This window comes from Rhamphochromis longiceps, linkage group LG22, assembly GCF_057381845.1.
Source record: "Rhamphochromis longiceps isolate RC_006_pf linkage group LG22, R_longiceps_female_GT1.1, whole genome shotgun sequence".
Lineage (NCBI taxonomy): Eukaryota > Metazoa > Chordata > Actinopteri > Cichliformes > Cichlidae > Rhamphochromis > Rhamphochromis longiceps.
The window spans coordinates 18,151,115-18,171,614 of record NC_140577.1 but is presented as its reverse complement, the minus strand read 5'-3'; the positions used below and the strand labels follow the sequence as shown (position 1 = coordinate 18,171,614).

Sequence of the window (20,500 nt, the reverse complement as noted above, 5' to 3'; positions counted from 1 at the left end):
GCTTAAAACCGGCAGACATGCATATTAATTATAATTTAACAATAATACTTCGGGCATGTAAGTGAATCCATACCTGAAGTTGTGTTTTCTTGTGCTGCAGGGCTCTGCTGCCTTGACTGCCCGCTAACAGCGCCTTTCTTCTGCTCCTCGGCATCGCTGTATCGTCGGATCCAGTAGTTGAGCTCCTCACGGTCAGCCTCCTGGCACCGCCGCAGTACCGTCAGTGAGCGCCTTGTTTTTTCCACCATGTCCATGATGCAGTTGAGCAGCTGGAGGTGACAGGGAGCAGACACAGCGCTGAGTTTACACATAGACAGGATGAATGGGCTGGTTTGAATTCAAAGAAGGTGTCTTTGTCAAGGGTAGGGTTCGTCACATACATGTAATTTCAAACATCGTTTTGACTGAGCTCATAAAGAAACTTAAAAGCATCCAAACTTTAATAAAGACTCGCCACAAGATCTGCTAGATAACAATTTCATACGAACTGATACTCAGAGAACTTACAAAGACAAAACTGTAGAGTATAGTAATAAAATTGTTATTACTTTTCTTACATGGTCAAGGTGCTTCCACTCCTCAGCCCATTCTCTGTCTGTCAGCCTGTGGTCAATCACTTCCTCCTGCCTGGTACCTGCATGCATACCTGCAAGAATGAAAGATAGACAGATAAGCAAACAGCAACTCAGCATGACACAATCAATTACTCCATCAAGCCTTTGCTCCCCTTTTCATTTGAATTCAGTTTGGCACTCTTTCTCTATTCATTTCTTTTCCCTGCTCCCACACTCCCCCTTTTCTCTGCTATCTCCATATCGCTCTCCCACCCCGAGGGCAGGACTCAGATGACTGAGCTTCTCCTCCAGTAAACATCCATCACAAGGTGAGACATGCTAAATGTGTCTCCTATTTTTAAAATAGAGCCCAAGTCATTATCACAGCTTCATCAAGGCCAGCTTTATGCAAAAAGAAAAAAGGATCTAATATGATGATCTCACATCTAAATGTGCGTCTGCGGAGTGTTAATGTATCTCACTTTTTATGACGTCTGTGGCTTCTGAGTCTCACTGATTATAATGATAATCTGATTGATTATTGTAATAGTTATTCATCTCAGTGGACTATAAAGATATGAGAAACCGGTGAAATGTATGTAAAGTGATCTTGTGCTCTGAGATATACAGTCGTGTACACAAATGTAATCCTCAGTATCCTCACCAATGGGCCTTGCTCTCTCCCGGATCTCTCGGTGATTAGACGCCGGGTGTCTGTAGGTGTCGCGGTAGTGATGGGCAATGGCCATGTCGTCTAGCCTGTAGTGCTGTGGAGGGAGTGGGCCTGGGTGAGGCAGACCATTGGGTTGGTAGGAGAGTCCATTGGATGGGCTGAAACGCTGGGCAGGACTTATAGTGCAGGGCCGTTTGCTGGGGTGAACGTCCGGATGCAGAGCGCTGTCTCGTTCAAAGCCGTTCTCTTTGGTTCTGAGTGGAGATGCAGACAAATGAGTAATGTGGCTGTCGTTGTTGCTTAGACTCTTTCAAACAGTGACGTGGGATAATTTCCTTATTTAATAAGGTCGTAATTTTTTTCTTAGTTTCTTTTTTTTTTAAGTACCGGCAGCATTTTTCACTTGTTTTAATATTTTAGACAGAATACAGGGCCAAAGCTGGCATAAATCTTTGCTGTTATTACCAAGCTCGAACAATTTCTAGTGACAGCTCTGCAGATAACAAAAGGCTTCCTGAGGTGCATTGGATTGGGAAAAAAGGAAATAAAAGAGAGGAGAGCGGACGACACAGGAACAAATCAGTGTGATATTTACATCACACCTATTTTGTAAAAATAAGTGATACAAAATGTGTTTGTTACAGTTATTTCATACAAGAGCCAGACCTGAAGCATATCAGTACAACAACTGGTCCGCCCCCTTGTGCTGTTGGAAATATTTGAGTCCAACCTACCAGACAAAGCACTTGCAATGAAAGGCTACTTTTCCTGGATTCCTTTTGGAATTTTTTTATTGAAAACATGTCTATTCACAGACACACACACAAATAAGCCTGAATGTGTGTGCTCGCATGCTTGCATACATACTCACACAAGTAGTTTTCAGGGGATCAGGTGGATTTTTGTTAGCCTGCTTCCAAAGATTAATGTGGCCAGGTGTGTTATTGTGTGAGCACGCTCTCACACGTGTGCTCTGTATGCCTTTTTGTGTGTGTTCTCACTTTTGTCACTTCACAGTTACAACTTGCCAACCTCCCCCGCTATCTGCAGTCCACCAGTTTCCTCTCTCTCTCTCTGTCTGCCTCTCTCCTCTCCGTTCCCATCTCCCTCTCTCTCTCTCTCTCTCTCTCCGATGAACAGATTGAACTTCTTAATGAGCTGTTTTTATGGGCTCCTAATGCTCATCCACAGCTCTCCATATGCTCTTTCCCTTGCATCCGTCCATCTCTCCGTCTCCCTCGACTCATCCATCCACCCCCACCCCCCCACTCTTTTCTGCCCAGCCTTGCTACTGCAACAATATTTATATCTACAGGCACTAAAGTATACGCCTGTGAACACATTTACAGTCACCTGTGCAATACCCCGGTGTGCACACCCTGTTAAACGATACACACGTGGTAATTTGCGCGCTTATTTTTGAATACAGTTAAAATTTTCTTTACGGTGATGCGATTAAAAGGCACCAATTTATATTTTTAATATGTTTATTTAACTTTAAATTTGAAACAATGCAGGAATATTATTTACTGACTAGATTTCTTTTGGAAGGAAGAAATAGCCTGTTGTGTATGATTATGCTGTATGCCACAGATGGAATTAATATTCTGGAAATGCACTAAAATGTAATGTGCACAGAGGCATTGCTATTAGAGTACGATCATCAGTAATACTGTACTCTCAGACGATATTTAAATACTGGCTTTTTGAGCATACACAGTATCTAAGGCTATACTCTAATTTTCCTGGTCTGTTTTCTGCAGGCGATGGTATTAATCAGAATGCATTGATAGTGCATTGTTGTCTGTAATTAAGAATTCTCATTCAAATTCCAATATTCTGACACAGGCTCCAATAAGTGCAGAGCAGGGTAAGCAGAAACCAGAGGTGCTTAGCCAGCCATATTGGTGCTGGAGCCTCATCTGTATGTGTTATCAGCCCATCTCCCTAGGCACACACACGCTCACGCAGAGACACACACACACACACACACATACACCACACGCACGTACACACAAAGCACGCTCACACGTTCACACTGGATCCAGAATCGTGCACAAACACAGACACACGCATTCACACAAAGACTGCGTTTTCACACTGAATACAGATGCCTACTCCCCCCCCACCTTCCGCATATTCCCTCTCACATTTATACGTGCACCTTTTCTACTAAGCTCACTCCCCTATGCACCAGACGCCCTGCAAATGTGCAGGTATTACAGAAAAAGTCTGCATAGCCGAGTGTTTGGGGAAAAGAGAGGTGAGAATTATTAATATCACATTCAGCATTTTTGTCCCTCAGCAAATATAAAATGTACATTTCCGTCTCCCCTGCCTGTATTAAAAATTCTGACCCCCGGGGATTTTATTTCACAAAACAATACATACATTGTAGTCTGCAGCTCCCACATCAGATATATGTTCACAAACTCCAGTGCAAAAAAAACCCAGTTCTGTATGGGTCTGTGCATGTCTAATAGACTTTGCTGCAGGCTTGTTAGCCTCTGTTATTCTGATTAGAGAAGAGTGTAAAGCCAAACTCTAGATTTATAGTCTGATCTTATGGTTTGTTCATATCGCAGCTCTATCACCTCAAATTTGTTTTACTGGGGCAGCAAATGAGCTACATTCTTGAACATGCACTTACACACACCATTGGTCTGGATAGATTTTTTCTGTGCCAGACAGAGAGGAAGATAGCTTTTTCCCCCCTTTTTTTACGGCGCTGTGTGTTTCTGGATGGAACGTCTCAGTGCTTGTCCATTAGAGCAAGGAACATTGAGTCATTACCAAAGTCCGTGACAGCAAACGGATGTAATGATTTGGCTGGGGTGGGGGGAGTTGAAGTGATGTGGAGACTCGTACAAACACAGGCACACACTTTGTACTTACACACCCGAGCAAGCGTGGAAATAACTTTATAAGTTTGGAATCAAAAACACACAAATCGGAGGGCTTCATACACATTCAGTGACACATCTATTCATGCTTTTCATTACGGCACAGCTGTCTTCCGTCTTTTTTCCCTGCGTATGTGTGCCTGGGTGTAGCCAGGTCTACTTTTCCCATCTCATGTTCTCCTCAGTTCTGGCCCATTAAGAGCAGAAGCCAGGAGCTGAGCTGTCCAACGGAGCACATCATGAGACCCGGTGGCGCACTGGCAGACGCTTCCCGTACATACATTTGCACATGACACTATTGCCTTGCGTTAGCTCAGCTTGTGTCTGTGGAGTAATGCAGGGGCGCATGGGGATGCAGGCATCCTCAAAGGGATTTATGCATGAGCTCAAACAATAGAGGGTAAAAAAAAGTTTCATCCCAGGAGCTGGTAAATGTATAAGCTCTACCCACAAATTCCAGCTATCCTCTAAGAATTCCAACCCAAATCAAGATTTATTAAACACTTAAAATGATGAAATAGTAATATTTGAGAGTGATGTTCTGGTTTTATGAGTCACCCACCTGTCTGGTGTCCTCCTTTTGCCGTTCTCATTCACATCCAGCAAGAGCTCTGAGGAGTCTACTGGGGAGGTGGTGCTGGTGTCCAGGAGTAGCTGCTCATGCTGGGCCAGGTACTGAGCCGGGTTCTGCTTGGCCAGCCTGGCACAGTGCAGCAGCTCCCTCTGAAGGAGCGGCAGGTTGGCCTGCGGGAGGAAACAACACTTGATTATTACGGGAAATTCACAAGAATGCTGATGACTGTTTCCTGAGAGCTCAAAGGAGGTACAAGAATGTGAGGAATGCGTGCCTTTCAGCCTCACAACATTTATAAAGACATTTTCAGGTAAGTCTCCTTTGGTGAACAATCATTCAGACTGTGAGCTGGTTACTGTTTACTAAAACTTCTTATCTCTGAAACACAATATTGAAACTTTGGAGGTGCAAAAAGTGATAAAAATGTACTAAAAGTAATAAAAGTGGCACTTATGACTTACAGAAACACTATGCTCTGCTCTGAGTGCTTTACGTTGTAACAAAGGTAAATGTAATCATATTAATGCTCAGGAAATGTAGACAACACACAGTCCTACCACCCGACATGTTACCATCCCACACAAAGAACTGAATCACACATAAAAGCCAATGTCTTATAAGATTTTTATTCCAAATACCACTTTATTGTAAGAAGAGATCCATGTCTCCCATACCATCTCACCCCTCTTTGCTCATTATTCCTGAACCACCGCAGCTTTCTGAGACCCAGAGTGCATTAGCGGCCGTAAAGTCTCTCTGTGGCATAAAATTTTAAAAAACACAGCAGCTATTTTCAAACTCTTTGGCATACTGTAACAAGGGGGTCTACTTTCTTGTGTGGAGTTACGGGGCCATGCAGGTATGCGAACATCGACTTCAAAGACATCTGATGGCGTGCATTATGAGGCAAGAAGATGAAAGTGTTGCGTCAAGCAGGCTTAGAATGAGAGTGGGGGCTATTTTGGCGAGGCACATCACAAGAGCCTTTGGAGAGGCCATCTTTGCAAGTTTTAGGTCCGTTAATCTTTGCTTTGTCCTCACTATCATAATCTCTCTCGCAAGTCTCCTGCTTCTTTTGTGGTTCCTTTCCTTTTTGTTTTTTTTTGTTGTAATCTTCCTCACAGTCTTCACTCCTTTGTTCTTCTGTTTCCTGCAGCTGCACACAGAAGTAACACTAACTGAACTGGGCCATGTTTTGTTTAGTAGTATTAATGTTGTAATCACATGAAAATCTCTCTCTAGTAATTGGCTGCAGTAAGAGAAATGCCAGCCGCTGGCCTTCGCTTTACCTGCCCGAGTTAATGGTCCGTTAATAGTTTATGATCATAATTACCCTCTGGAAAAAGGAAAAAAAAGAGAGAGAGAGCATAAAATAAATTGCTTTGACCCTGGTGAACTCATCTTATATTAATTAGAGGTCATCCTAATTGCCAGAGGAGATGTGGGATACATTAACAAAAAGACTGAGTCAAGAAATGCAGACCACTGAAGAGACTGGATCATTTTTCATATGATAAAGTGCGGCGATTTGCTTCCGCATACTTATGTTAACCAACATCTGCACTTGTACCAAAAAAAAGGGGGGGAAAAGGCACATTTCAAGTAATGTTCAGCAGCCACAGCTAAATTCTACTTGGGGTGATTTATTGTTCAAATACTGCTTTTGTCATTTTGTCAAACGGTGCCAAAAAACAATTCAGAATATGCCACATTTAGGATGTGCTGCACTTCATCAACTTTCTGTTCTCTCTGTATAATTTGCAGTTGGAAGAGAAAGGTGACTTCGTTTTTTGCATGTCTATTTTGCCCTATTTCAATTATTTTCTATCGCAACAGACTCTCTCCTTCTCCTTCACTCTCATACACACACACGCACACACACACACACACACACACACACACACACACACACACACACACACACACACACACACACACACACACACACACACACACACACACACACAGAGCTGTATGTGTTTATTCCCCCGTCTCGCAGCACTACTCACACTTGAATCTGACGCAAGAAAAAGAGCGAACTTTAAAAAATGGCACAACTTTAAGTGGAAGGCTGAGACGCATTCATATCTTTTAAGAATCGTGTGGCCCGCATCTCGCCAGCACATCACGTCACAGCCATTGTGTGGTTTATGATTGCCTCCTTCCAGTAAAGAATCCCAACCAATTTGCGGTTTAGCATTAAGAGAAAAGGAAAAAAGAGTTGAGTGAATTCGAGAGGGGGTGGGTAGTTGGTGGGATTGACTCGGTATAACATTAGCGTAATGAAAAACCTTGAGCCCTGACATGCATTGTTGCAGCTGTGCTTCGACGCACCTATAAAAGCTCCCCCACACCTCCAGTTGCTCTCTGCTACCATATGGTAGCTGGCATTAAAGGCCCCGCAGTGGGAAGACACTAAAATTAGACTGGGGAGAAAGAGAGGGGCTGAGAAGGAGCGATGGAGGAAAAAAAAAAGAGAGTTGCATCTTTGATTCCGCAGCCATCCCAGTGATACAATAACCATCTGGCGAGGAGAGGAAAAGGGAAGGAGGGACTGGAGGATGGATGGATGGAGAACAGTAGATAAACAGAGAAACGAAAGGGATAAGGACAGAAGGAGGCAGAGGGAGAAAAAAAATCTTTCACAAGAAGCGAAAGAAAATGAAGAAAACTTAAGGGCAAGGGAGTGATGTAGGAAAGAGAGGGGGTGGATACAAAGCTCCTGTTTGTATCGTTAACAAAGAGTAATGGCAGTTCTAGTGGGACCAATTTCTGCTGCCCATAACCACGCTGACCCTTGGTGGATAACATAAACTTGTGAATGTCAGTTGACACATGCACACATCTGCAAATGCAGATGTGAGTGCACCATGTAAAGTGAGAGGCTATTGTGTTGGGAAAAGATGCCGCCTGTGTTTTCAAAAGTAACATTTACCCATCTGTCACTCAGAATCTCTATTAATTCAAGTTTTTTTTTTCTTTTTTTAGATATATCTAACCTTTATAAGGCAGAATCTGTAGAGAAATTACCAGATTTTTGGTACCGCAACCTATGGTCTGATGATGATTTAGTTTTTTATTTGCTTTTTTAAAAAAAACTGAATAGAAAAAGCTGATTTGCATTCATAAACAATGCCCAGACGGGAAGTTTTGATCCGGATATCCGCTGGCTACATTGGAAGCACTGAAATATTCACCATTGTCCCCAGAGATTAGTCATGAGACAATAGCGGATGGGTTCCCAGATTGCTCAGTTACAAATAGCAGAGAGTCCATAAGAAAGACTGATGCAAATCAAGAAGAAGACTGGAGAAGAAAACAGGAAAAAAATGGAGCTTTTTACCTTTACAGAGGTGTGCAAAAGAACAAAAAATGAGTGATGCGTTAAATATTACACCCGTCGCTGCTCTCCATCTTTCAGTAGCTCACTGATATTGATCTCCACTTCACCTGGACCCATTACATGGTCTAACCTTCTGCTGCTCAGTATAAACCTCAGTCTCATTTGTCATCCGTGACTATCATAACAAATCACGCTACTGCCCCCAGTCTCAGCCCCTAGTTTAGCCTTCAGAATATGCACCAAAAAGCACTACATGCACCTATCTCACACAAACCACACATTAAATAAACATTATTCCCTTTGTGGATACAAATAGAAATAATTTCATCTCCTTCACTTTTATCTTCCACACTGTGATAGATATGAGAGATATGCTGTTGTGACTGAGGGAAGGGCACAGATGCTTAAGAAAGTGTTCTTTCCTCTAGTAACATACCATGTTAATGGTTGAAATGCAGCTTAGTGGGAATAAGGGAAATAATGACAAAAACAAGCCAAAGACCAATATGAAGATGAGGAGGACATAAATAGATACGTTGTCCTTGGGGATAAAACCACAGTCATTCTGTTTCAGTATATTCACTGTGTTTATCTTTAAAAAACAACAACTTCTTTCCATCCAAACACTCTTATAAGAAAAAATTCTGCCTTGTGTCAGCGTTTTGCACTATATAGACAGACTGAGCAAAAGAAAAGAAGAAAACCCTGAAAGCTTCTCGTCAACAGCAGAGAAAGTGAGTAAGAAGCAAGAAATAAACAAGTGAGGGATGGATGAAAGACGGGATAAAAGTGCAAAAAAGAAGAGAGACTCAAAAAAGAAAGAAAAGAAAAAAAAAGAGCAACAACAGGGATAAATATCGTGAACATAAGTATGCACATCTGGAATCTGTGCCGGCTAAATGCTTTCCAGATTTCATTGATCAAACAAACAGGCGGGCAACCTTCTTGTTGTAAACGTGTACTGAAATGCCTCTACCTTCAGAAAGGGTATGACAAAAGGTCGCAGAGGGAAGTTGGTGGCTTCTTGCAGCTTGGAGTGAAATTCTTCGATGGTCAGAGTGGAATTCTGGAGAAGAGAGAGACACAAAAAACAAACACATGAATCCATGTGGAAGGCATTAAGTGATAATATTACTTATTGGAAGCTAAGCTATATCCTGGCCTGGACTGAGCATTTTGGGTTTTGTAATAGGAAGCATATGGGCAGGCCACAGCGAAAAAGAGCCACAGAAAACAAAGGCACACATCTCCTTCCATCAGAAACAAACGCACATACAGGAGTCACATCATCCAAACACATCCTGCACGAAGGACAAATGTGTCTGATTAAAAAGGCTTTTGTACGAACGCTGATGGAGTTTATCATACGTGAGATACAGGCTCATTTAAAAACAGTTATCTCTGTATTTATTTAATCATTTAAGTATAGTTGCTTGTGGCTTTCCACTCTATTTTCACATTACCACATGTCCGCTCGTGAATTATAATCAGAAGCTGAAACACAATGAGGATTTTCTATATCTGGAAGACATCGGGGACATGGATAATAATGCACTGCATTTAATAATTTATGCTAATCAAACTAATCATGGGGTATTCACACAACTTTTCTGTTGTACATGTGTGCATGGCAAGCATTCTTTTCTGGATCAATGTTTTATCATTTATGTACAACTCTCTCTCTTTTTTTTTACTGATCACAGAGAAGAATAACCAAAATACATTTCAGCAGCAGGAGATTGTGAAGAAAAACAGTGTGTGCATGTGTGTGCACTTTTATTGAGCATGTGTGCTTTTTTTTCCTGTAATAGTGCAAATGTGGAGATGGTTTAAGTGTCTGAAGCAGTGGGGGGGTCGGTCAAAAAGTGGGTTACGCATTGCAACTTGTCAACTTTAGCACCCAAATAAAGTCTAGTTGCTGAAAACTACATCAGTGTCTGACAAGACAGTGTCACTATTTTTAATTTTCAGCATGAGGTATTCCCAGAATACAAAGGAAGAGGTAAAAAAAAGCAGAGATGGAAAAAGGTGTGCTTGCACATGGCAGAGGAATCGTCAATAAAAAAAACCCCAAAAAATAAATGGGGGGAGGAGAGAAAAATCAAGCAACACAGAGAGCATAAAAAAAAGCTGCAGATATTATTTTTCCTCCCAACACTCTCAGCGTTATTTCCCAGACCTGAATTTTGTTACATTCAGTCTTACATCTGTTCGCCCAGATTGCGTAGGGGCTGTTCTTGACAGCTAGTGAAACCTCCCGAGTCTCCCTCTCTCCCTCTCCCAAGCACACAACCAGCTAATTAACGGTGTCACTCTTTTCAGCGAGGCAGGGGGAGGGACAGAGAGACAGTGAGCGGGAGAGGAAGACGGGGGGTGTATGGCGGGGAGGTATGCAAACCAAAAGGACACAGGAGAGGCATGTGCGTATGCAGACGGTGAGAAAAATAAACATAGTGAAGCCAAAAGGAGGTTATGCTCTATGTGGCTAATTAAAAAAATTCCTCCCTCCTTCTCCTCCGCCTCCTCCTCTTTTCTGCACAACATTCAATCATTATTTCTGTATTCCCCTGCTCATTAAGCTCAAAATTTCTCAGATCACAAAGATGTGTGGTAAATCTCCAGATTTGCACATTGTATTTTACACCAAATCCTTTCCCTGATATATCCTTAGCATAACTGTGTCAACTAAACTGGGAAACACATCTGTCTTATCAAATGTACTCGATGTATATTTTGCAGAAATGCCAATATTAACATTCGTGGTACCAATGTGAATTTCCAGTAAAGAATGTGCTGTACTTAAAACCTTCATATTTTTCAATCTTTTCCTACATTTTTCTCATAATTGACGAACTCAGACAAATTCTGATTTACATGTTGAATATCAAATGCTGTTTTATTCCCTCTATTTGCTGGATCTTAATTAGGGTTAGAAGTGTGATTAGCAGTAATGCTTTAATTTGAGCATCCTCTTAAAGCCACAGTCATCACTTGATTGCAATTACATCTATTCATTAGCTACATAAATAACAGTTTTAATATGCAACTGGGTGAGTTATGTTAGGTTGTCAGACACCTGCACACCCTTAGTGACAACATTAGTTTGATGCTGGAATGGGAAGTCTAATCCATATCGCCGTCGTTTCCACGTTGTTACATTTCAGTTGAAATCACAGCAGTGTAGTTAAATTCATTGTCGATCAGCTGTATAAAGATGGATACTGCCAGCCTCATGTCACTGCTGTATTTTCTCTGTTTGCCAGGCATTGTGTGATCCTCAAGAATGAGTTTTAACGTCACCGATCGATATCAGTTTTGAAGGCAGAAACTCTACAAAGGTTTTGAGCCAACGCTCATCTGCTGGAGATATTTTTTTAAGGCCTGCCACTTCTTCTTTTGTTCTTTTACTTGTTCAAAATCTTCCAAGATACACTAATATGCCTCTGAGAGTCATCTTGTTGTTGAAAACATGCTATTTAAACCTGTCAAACTGTGTTATCATTGGCATCAGAAATTCAAGATTTTCTTGAAAGGATGCTAGTAACAAAGTGCCTAAAGATATAATTTAAAATGTGTTCTTCACTAAGTTGTTTATGTTTGATTGAAGGACTTACTACTGCCCAAGACCACTTTAAAAAATTACAAGAAAGTCTGACTTCTTGGAATCAAAATATAAGGAAATAAAGATTCACTCAAGATTGTTGCACAATACTGTATTTACACATATTAACACATTTTAACAGCACCAAGCAGTTACTTCCTCTCTAAGAACACTGATCCAGCTCACAGACACCAAAGGTTCTTACCACTAATCCCAGCACCAACGTGCGGACTCTTTCGCCAATTTCAGGTGAGATGTCGTTCCCAAACTGCTGTAGAGTAGTGAGGAAGCGCTTGAGCTTGCTGAGCTGTCGGGCACCACAGGCTGGAGGCAGCTGTTGGTTGGCCAGAGACGATGAGGAGGATGAGCTAGGACCATTGCTGTAACCATTTGGGGGAGATGGAGCGCCGTTGAGCGCCGTTGGGGAGTGGCTACTGCCGTTGGTTACTGTGTGAGATAAGGACATAGAGAATAATGTGAGCAACAGACAGGAAAGCACGGCATTTGCTAATTGCATTTTCTTGACGTCATTTCTTATTATTTTTGTAAATTTTATTTCTGATAAAATCACATTACTGTTAAAGTAACACTGGATTTCCTCCCGCTACGTACAAATCATGGAGGAAACAACAGCTTTGTGATTTCCAGTGATTTCAAACGATGCGCATTCCCCTAAAATCATCCGCAAGCGTCCGCATTTGTTTCCAATTAGTGCGCCTCCTTTGAACCTTCACGGCATCCTCCCATAAAAACATATTTCTGTATTTGGAGACACGTTGCCTCTCTCTACCTCCGTCTCCCTTTTCTGTTCTTCCCGAAGCTCTAAACATGCCGGTGACAGTGAGACCCCCCCCTGTGCTCCACAGCGCGGAAGCTATACGTGTCTGTGTGTGTGTTGGGGGAGTTGCTGTACAAAGAGATACAAGGCAGCATAAAGCTCTCTCTCTAATGAGATTAGGTTGTGACTAGCGATCCACTCACTCCCCCTCTGGCCGCCGTCCAAACCCACCACTGTAAAGAGAGGAGAGAGACGAGATGCTCAAACTGCATCTGGTAACAATTACGTCGGATGGAAATCAAAGCATACTGCTTTGTTAAAACCTTTGGCATGTGTAATGAGAGAGTTGGGCCTTTCCTCCCTCATTGCACGGAAGCCCCAATGTTAATTGTGGTGTGTGAGCGTTTGCAGCAGAGAGAGAGAGCGAAACAGACAGACAGATGCAAAGGGAGAGAGAGAAAGTAAATAACATAAATGAAAAAAGGGGTATGTGATTAAAAATGAACAAAATAATTCAGCCGTTGCAAAGTACCAGCAGTACCAATGCAGACTCAAGTGCTCTGAGCACACAGGGCCTCTGATTCTTTGATTCTAGTGCTCTTCATGCAAGTGGTTAAGTATGCTCTTCTGAGTGAATACTAGGGTGTAATTTGCTCGTCACAAGCTATGTGCGTGTCATGGCATTGCTCCAACAGTTTGTAAGCATGGGTGTTAATGAACTTGTTGGGAAAGAATTGAAAAGGCTCAATGCAACTTGATAAGAGGGTCTCACGAGTCCCACACGTCCACCATGATAACTCGCATGCTGGAACTGCGTTGATATGTATGAGCTTCTGCAAATCTACTGTCAATCACCATTTTTAGAGTGCAATTTTTATATGATTGTTATACCTCCAACCATACACCCAGCCGGGACATGACTGAGCTGTGACATTAGTGTAAAATATTAACTGTGTTAAGATTATTTGCTTTGTTTTTTTCTTTGTGATCTTTGAGCAATGCTGGGAACATTTATAGGAAGGTAATTTTCTGACCTCCTTCCTACTCATCAGCAGGCTGTTGCTGGTTGGCCATTAATAGCAAAAGTAGTCACATTATTTCTCTCACTGTAACACTGGACCATATTTGCAGCATGGTCACGGTCTGCAATAAAAGTAGGTTTTCTTATATCAGCAATCAGCAATAAACACGTCCTCTTTGCTTACTCACATGTAGTTGGTGTGTAGGAGCTGTTACGGGGTGCTCCTTGTGTACTGGGTGGGGGTGGCATGGTAGGGGGGGTCAACCTGGACTGTGTCTTGACGTCCGCAGGTGAGTCGGGCATGATGGAGCGCTTCCCAGTGCGATCTGAGCAAAGACAAAGAAGACAGAAAATATTAAAGCAAAATACCGTGAAGTAGAAACGAGCAGCATTTTTGTCGCCTCGCATTCTGTGCCAGGTGGGATACAGTACGGATACAAGCGGCAAAAGTGGCTTCCTCAGTTGGGTATCTGGGTTCTCTCTCAAAGATAGGATGATGAGTTCAGTTGTTTGGGAGAGGCTCAGAGTAGAACTGCTACTCTGACACATTGAAGAGAGTCACTTGACGTGGCTTGAGCATGTAACTAGGATGCCTCCTGAGCACCTCCTAAATTAGCTTTTCCTGATGTGTGCTATCGAGCAGTCCCTGGGGCAGATCAAGGACACACTGGAGAGATTAAATCTCTCAGCTGGCTTGTGAACGACTTAGTGTCCAACCTCTTCAATCCATGAACAGCTGGTGAAGATGGCAGGAGGGATGGAGATCTGTGTGCCTCTGCTTTGGCTGCTTCTCCCCGTGACAGAAGATAGATGGATCATAAAAGGTATTTATATATAAATGATATAAAGAGAAGAGCCAAAAAAGCCACCAACTTTTCTTTGGCCAAGCTCATTTAACACATTTTTGAGGGCGCCATTAATGCTGAACAGGTTTTTGAAGCAATTTATGCTGCCATCCAGATGGCACTGATGTGATGACATGTCAGGAAGACAATGATAAACCAGATTCTAGCTTTATTACAACAGCATTGGTTTGCCTTGCAGTTCAGTTGTGTCACCAGATAAAAAGATTTGGCGCAATATGGAAAAATACAACAAATTAGCTCTCAAACTTACAAGCAGATGAAATCGCACACCAAGCGAGAACGGGAAAATATTTTGATTTCCAAACTATGGCAGTTCCCGATCGCTTATCGTGTTGTTAAAAGAAGAGGTGATGCAACACGGTCGTAAACAGGAGCCCATCATTTTTTTTTAATATGCGTCTGAGATCAAATATAAAATGAGCATTTATTTTTCCAAATCTTCACAGTTAGAACATATGCTCTTGATAAGCTGTTGCTATTCAAAAAGAGCTGAATTATTCTCGTTGATTAATGGAAATCGTGCAAATGTATGCCTACAAGAACGACACAAATGCACGTACAGTACAAAGGGCAGCAGAATTTATTTTGATGACAAAATGTTTGTGAGGAGCCCCAGAGAGACTCGATGTGGAAAGAGATGGCTCCCCTCATCTTACGCATTTGGCACACAGTGTCTGACTTTGAAATGAGAAATGAGAGTGAGCAAGCAGAGACACACAGACAGACACCTGAGAGAGAAGCATAAATCTGCAGTGAGTCCGGGTCTCATTTCACCACCATCTGTGCCATCCTGCAGCCCACACCCCTTCCCCGTCCCAGCTAATGACTGCAGTGCTCATTACACTCAAACTAATACACATACTCACTCTCACACTGCCTTAATGCTTGAATCTCTGGATAGTATATTCACATCTGTTTGAGACAGCATCACAGCAGACAACCAGATAGCCTATAAACTAATTAGACATTAAATAAAACAGTCAAACAAAACACTAAAGACGACAGTTTTTTTTAAGCAAAACATTTTCTCGGACATGACCGTTTCCACTTAATAAATTTGCTTTGTGCTCACCAGTTAAATGACCATATAAAATGTGCAAGACAAGATATACAACTTCTCTCTGCAACAGCAGTAACAAGCCTATCACAAAGTGAACAGACTCTTATCAAATGTATCTGTGGCACAGTGTGAAAAGGAGGAAGGAGGAGCTGCAAGAGAAAGTAAAGTATTATCTATGACATTGGGAACTTTGCTGTAACCAGTGTGAATAGATCTGATTTGACTCCAAAATGCATCACAGTGTGGTAAAAGTGCAAAGATATTGTGCATGTTCCCCCCCCCGGGTGTTTCCCATCATTCATTTGACCAAAATCCCAAAATGTGTTTGTGAGTACGTTTTTAATGCGTATGTTGTTACACCATCTTATATTTTCACTTCTGTTCCTCTGGAAATTTTTAAAGCATTTGTGCATTCAACTAAGTAAAGCATATACTACATACGCCACAGAACACAAATAGTAAACGTTGGCCTTGGTGCTTTCTGATTGCTTGGATCCACAGTGCCATAATGTTACGTTTAGGTAAAAAGAAGGAGAAATACTGCCGTGAGAGAGACAGAGGAGCCTAAGCCTGTTAGCCAGGCCCAAATCTCAAAAGCACTGCAGCCAAAGTGCACTGTGAAGTGTATGTGTGAAGTATTTTAGTCACGCCAGCTTGACTTTAGAAGACAGGCGAGTGAGAGATGGAGATGTCACCAAAATTCTAAAAAGTGCTCCAAATCTCTGCCTGCGATTGAACGTTTAGGGCTTCTTTATTTATTCAACATGTTTGGAAAGTAAGCCGAAGGAATTTCAGGTAGCTCGATAAAAGAATCAATGCTGTAACAAGACATACAACATGTCGGCGCGAATCATCATGACCAGCAGCCTGTTCAAGAACAACGATTAGCTTCTCCAGGCTTTCACATACAAAGAAACAAAGGTTTATTTTAATTTAATTAAGCTGTAGCTGCTAGGGTAATTGTGTGTAATCACAAAGAAATAATCATAAGTCATTTTTGCCCAAGATATTCAAAACTGTAAAGGATTTTCCAGTAATCCCTAAGATTCTTACACTCAGATGATCAAAAAAGAGGAAAGGAGGGATAAAGACAGCACTCCTGCCTTCTAACTGTCCTATCATTGTCAACTGAAGAGTACCTGGGAGGATTGAATACATTTGTCTCACACCACACTGGCACATATTAGAGACCGTGTGACTCTTATGGATGCAGGAAGGCAACTAAAAGCCAGATGACCTTGAGCCTAAAATGCTTTTAGGGTCACATTCAGTTACACCATCAATGCAGAACACAGAGATGTAAGATTACTACTGACTTAGCTTTAACTTGGTGATGGAGAGCTTGATTGGAATTTAGAGGAAAAGGTTGCACATTGCACAGCAGAGCACTATGATTGGATACAAAGTGCATATTAGTGGGAAAAATTTGATTAGCTAAGCAGAGAACAGAGGAAGGGAGGTTAAAGAAAAGTCAATATGAAAAGAAAAGTATAGCGAGCAGAGAGACTATTGAACCCTTTCTACTTACTGTCCTTTACATTGACTCTCCTGCTTCCACTCTCTTTCTACCTCTTTCCTTGCGCACCCACACAAACAACCTTTCCTGCCCAGACTGTGAAAGCTTTACTGCTCCAATTTCACCATAATATGAAAAAATCTGGACTATTTATTTTATAAACTCAAGACATAGCTAGTGGAAACGTATAGTCTTACCTCTGGCTGCCAGCTATCATATCCTCTATACTTTCCTAAAATATGATCTACGAAAATACAAGGTCATTAAAAAAGATGGCTCGGTGACAGGACCCAAGGTAATTCATAATTTTCCAGTCAAACAAAAAGGCCCTGCATGTATATACTTAACAAGCATAAATTAAATAAAGCCGCTATATCACACATGGTTGTGCTTATTCTGTTTCAATGGCTCGTGCTTTCCAAAGGTCTGTATGGTGCTTTTTTTTCTATAATTGTGTGATAATTTCTGGCTCAGTTCACTTCATCTATAAGTTCTGTATAGAAAGGCTGCAAATCAGGAAACTTTGTGATTAGTTAGGAAAATGGATACACAAAATGGCTCGCATCAGCACAACGCTATCTGAAATAGACTTTTAGTAACGCCTTATTAAACAAAATCCATATTATAATATTATGATATAACAGGATGCAGTTTCTCCACCAAGTAGAACAACTAGAATTGGAGCATTTTTACAGCTGCAGCACCATGACTTAAAAAAAGATACAATTTTCAACATTACAAGCCTATAACATGTCTATTTGATGCACAATATGTAATACGTAACTTCAAATCCACGCGGACTCCTGCATGGAACTCTGGGCCCTGCGGTGGTATGAAAAGATGAGTTTGGTTACAGGCTTGTAATTGGAGAATAACACCTGGGTCAATGTCGTGATTGGATGGTAGTCATCAGCTAGAGATGAGGGAAACAAACCCTGAAAGCATTCAAAACTCATCTGCTGTCCCTCAGGTAAAGAAGATGAAGGATGAAGAATGAATTAGTGTGAAACCTTTGCACACACACACACACACACACACATGCGTACACACACGTGTATCCAGGCAATAACAGTTTCTTGCACACACAAACCCCCACACAAAGTTACAGGTATGTGACTTACAAACAGCATCGTCTGTCTCTGGTTTGATTGCAAAGTACATAACCAGAATAACATCAATGGCTTCATACTAACCAACAAAGGCGGCATCCAGCTATTCACTCTACAATTGCTATGCCCCTTGAATCAATGGCAATTCTCCCTACACAAGGTAATTTACCCAGTTTTGGGAAAAAAATACAGATACATCTTAAAACTCTAGCACGTTCCTGAAAACAAGTCAAAGCAAACCTTACACCTGTGTGCTATCCATTTTCATGAGCCAATATGTCACGTATACTGTTAAATTAAAAAAAATATGTATCAGAGCTGAAGGACAATCAGACAGGCTCATTTTATTACATAGCTGAACGATAGGAAGTACTCCCTCCCTCATGCATAATTCAATCCAAAAAGCACCCTTAAACAACCTTGAAAAAGTTGGGCTTCTCAAGTGTAATACACCATGTTAGAAGTTAATGGACAGGCACATGCATTGTCCATTTATTAGGCCTGTTAGTGAACCGCCGGTTACATCATGTAGGGATAACATCAGATCTGTGGCCAGACGACGGTACTCCAGGAGTGGACAGGTATTGATGTGCGGAGCTTTAATGGAAAGGGGGGTGATGAGTGCTTTGACTTTGGCTAACTCACTTTACGGCTTCTCAGAAGTGCTGTTGTCTAGGAATTAATGGATTGAAGAGGATGAGAACAGTTGTTGAAGAGGCACCAATTAGCTATGAAGGCACACAAGAGTCTCTCCAATGTGTGCTGTTTCACTAGCACACTTTATGCATGCCGAGGTGCTGAGCTTATCGATCACGCTAGATGACAGTGATTAATGTCTCGCACAACAGCCACTTCCTGCGCAGTTTTATCTAAAGCACCCTAAAGGAGCTCTTAGCGGAAATATTTGGAATATAGGCGGCCTGAATAAAAGAAAGTTAAAAACTGATGGGAATGTGCGCACAAATGCATATTTCTACTGTGGTATTATATTGAAAGTGTCGAAGGTTATTTCACTGATATCTGACTGAATTAGGATTTTGCATAAGGAGTAGCCTTATATTTGCACGGTCTGCTGTGTATTGAGTCAGCTTGGAGTGTAAGCCACCATTATTCTGCTGGTAGCTCTTTATATCTAAGCACTGCTTACTTGGATTGTCGTTCATTGTCATAAAGGCACACAAAAATTTGAAAAAACAACAACTGCAGACTAAGACAACAGTGACTGAATATGCTGTGTTCTTCAAATCATGCCAAACATCCCTCCCGTTAAAATAACAAAGCAAAGCTCGATCTGCTCTGGTTTGTAACTTTAATCAAACCTAGAAATGAGGCAGAGCCCTGGACAACTACCTGCCACTCACAGGGATGTCTTCACACTTACATCACCCGTTCGCATCGTCCGTGATTACGTGATCCTCAGTGTTTGCAAAAATCGCTCCCTCTTTCTCGCTTTTTTTTTCTTCCTTTCTTTGTCTTTCTCTCCCTCTCGCCCGTACCCTCTTACAGCCGAGCTCAAAGAAAGGAGATTTTATCCCCCCCGCTGACTTGTGATACATGCCTTTTCTAAGGTTACACGCAAGTTACATCACTCGCTTAAAACAGGATTGTTGCAATGAACGATATCTAGGAGGAACGTGGTCCCTGAGAAACAGTTCAATATGTTACAGGGAGGACTTTGCTAACCCATAACTCAAGGCAAAAAAAACAATGTGATATCAAAACCTCGCACATTTCATCATCGCACGCAAAACTGGGAGGTCATTTCGTATTCAAATCACCTTGCGAAATGAGAGCAACATTGCCTAACCTTGATATTTTAGATTATTCATCGAGGCCACAATGACTTCAAAGTCTATCATCGGGCGATAGAGTCAAACAATCTCCATTACACACTTCATAAGCTAGAATTGCCTCCGTGTGTACGCGTGGTTCTGCGAATGTGTATGTGTGCGCGCCGAGAGTACCAGTGGAGACCCAGAAAATGATGTGATAACAGTGGCAGTAATATGCCACTTGAGACTACTTCACACAGGCAAATCCCATTCTTCAAAACGACAATGGATTTCAATCATGCTGGGTGAATTTTCGAGAGTTGGCGGCTGTGGCATAAACAATTTACCGTGCGCTGGCGCCTGCGTGAGCGCACAATTGTATTAGTCAGACATACTGTAAGATACCATCATTACATGGAAAAGTGCATGCACACTGGCCCACGTGTGCCTTGAACACACCGGCAACCCTGTAATCTTGATGTGTAATACCCTCACTGGGAACACCGATGTGTAGGTGCTGAAGTGAAAACCACGAGGCACCGAAGCCACAGGACGCCTGTGGCTTGAGCACTGGTCTCCACAACGTGCCCACGGCTGTGCACGATAGAGCCCCCAAGGCGGGTTATTCCAGCACATAGCGCACATTGATGTGTGAAGAGAGGGAGCATGGCGGATAGGTAATTGTGTAGTAATGAAAGAGATGAAACGATACTGAGATGGTGTGATAGTG

General features: G+C 41.9%; 1 protein-coding gene across 5 annotated transcripts in view; it reads right to left on the bottom strand.

Moving 5' to 3' along the window:
- The window catches only part of runx1t1 (RUNX1 partner transcriptional co-repressor 1), a 57,088-nt gene that overhangs the window by 8,827 nt on the left and 27,761 nt on the right, over positions 1-20,500 (bottom strand). For 3 of the 5 annotated variants that reach the window (XM_085395996.1, XM_085395992.1, XM_085395994.1), the window contains 7 exons: positions 13,636-13,773; positions 11,854-12,095; positions 9,024-9,113; positions 4,693-4,874; positions 1,219-1,481; positions 549-646; positions 74-269 (listed from right to left, as the gene is read on the bottom strand). In XM_085395996.1, coding sequence (XP_085252122.1) covers positions 74-269; positions 549-646; positions 1,219-1,481; positions 4,693-4,874; positions 9,024-9,113; positions 11,854-12,095; positions 13,636-13,750 — 1,186 coding nt within the window. In that variant the 5' untranslated portion in view covers positions 13,751-13,773. The remainder of the gene's footprint in view (positions 1-73; positions 270-548; positions 647-1,218; positions 1,482-4,692; positions 4,875-9,023; positions 9,114-11,853; positions 12,096-13,635; positions 13,774-20,500) is intronic. The other 2 variants (XM_085395993.1, XM_085395995.1) reach the window with 1 other exon arrangement.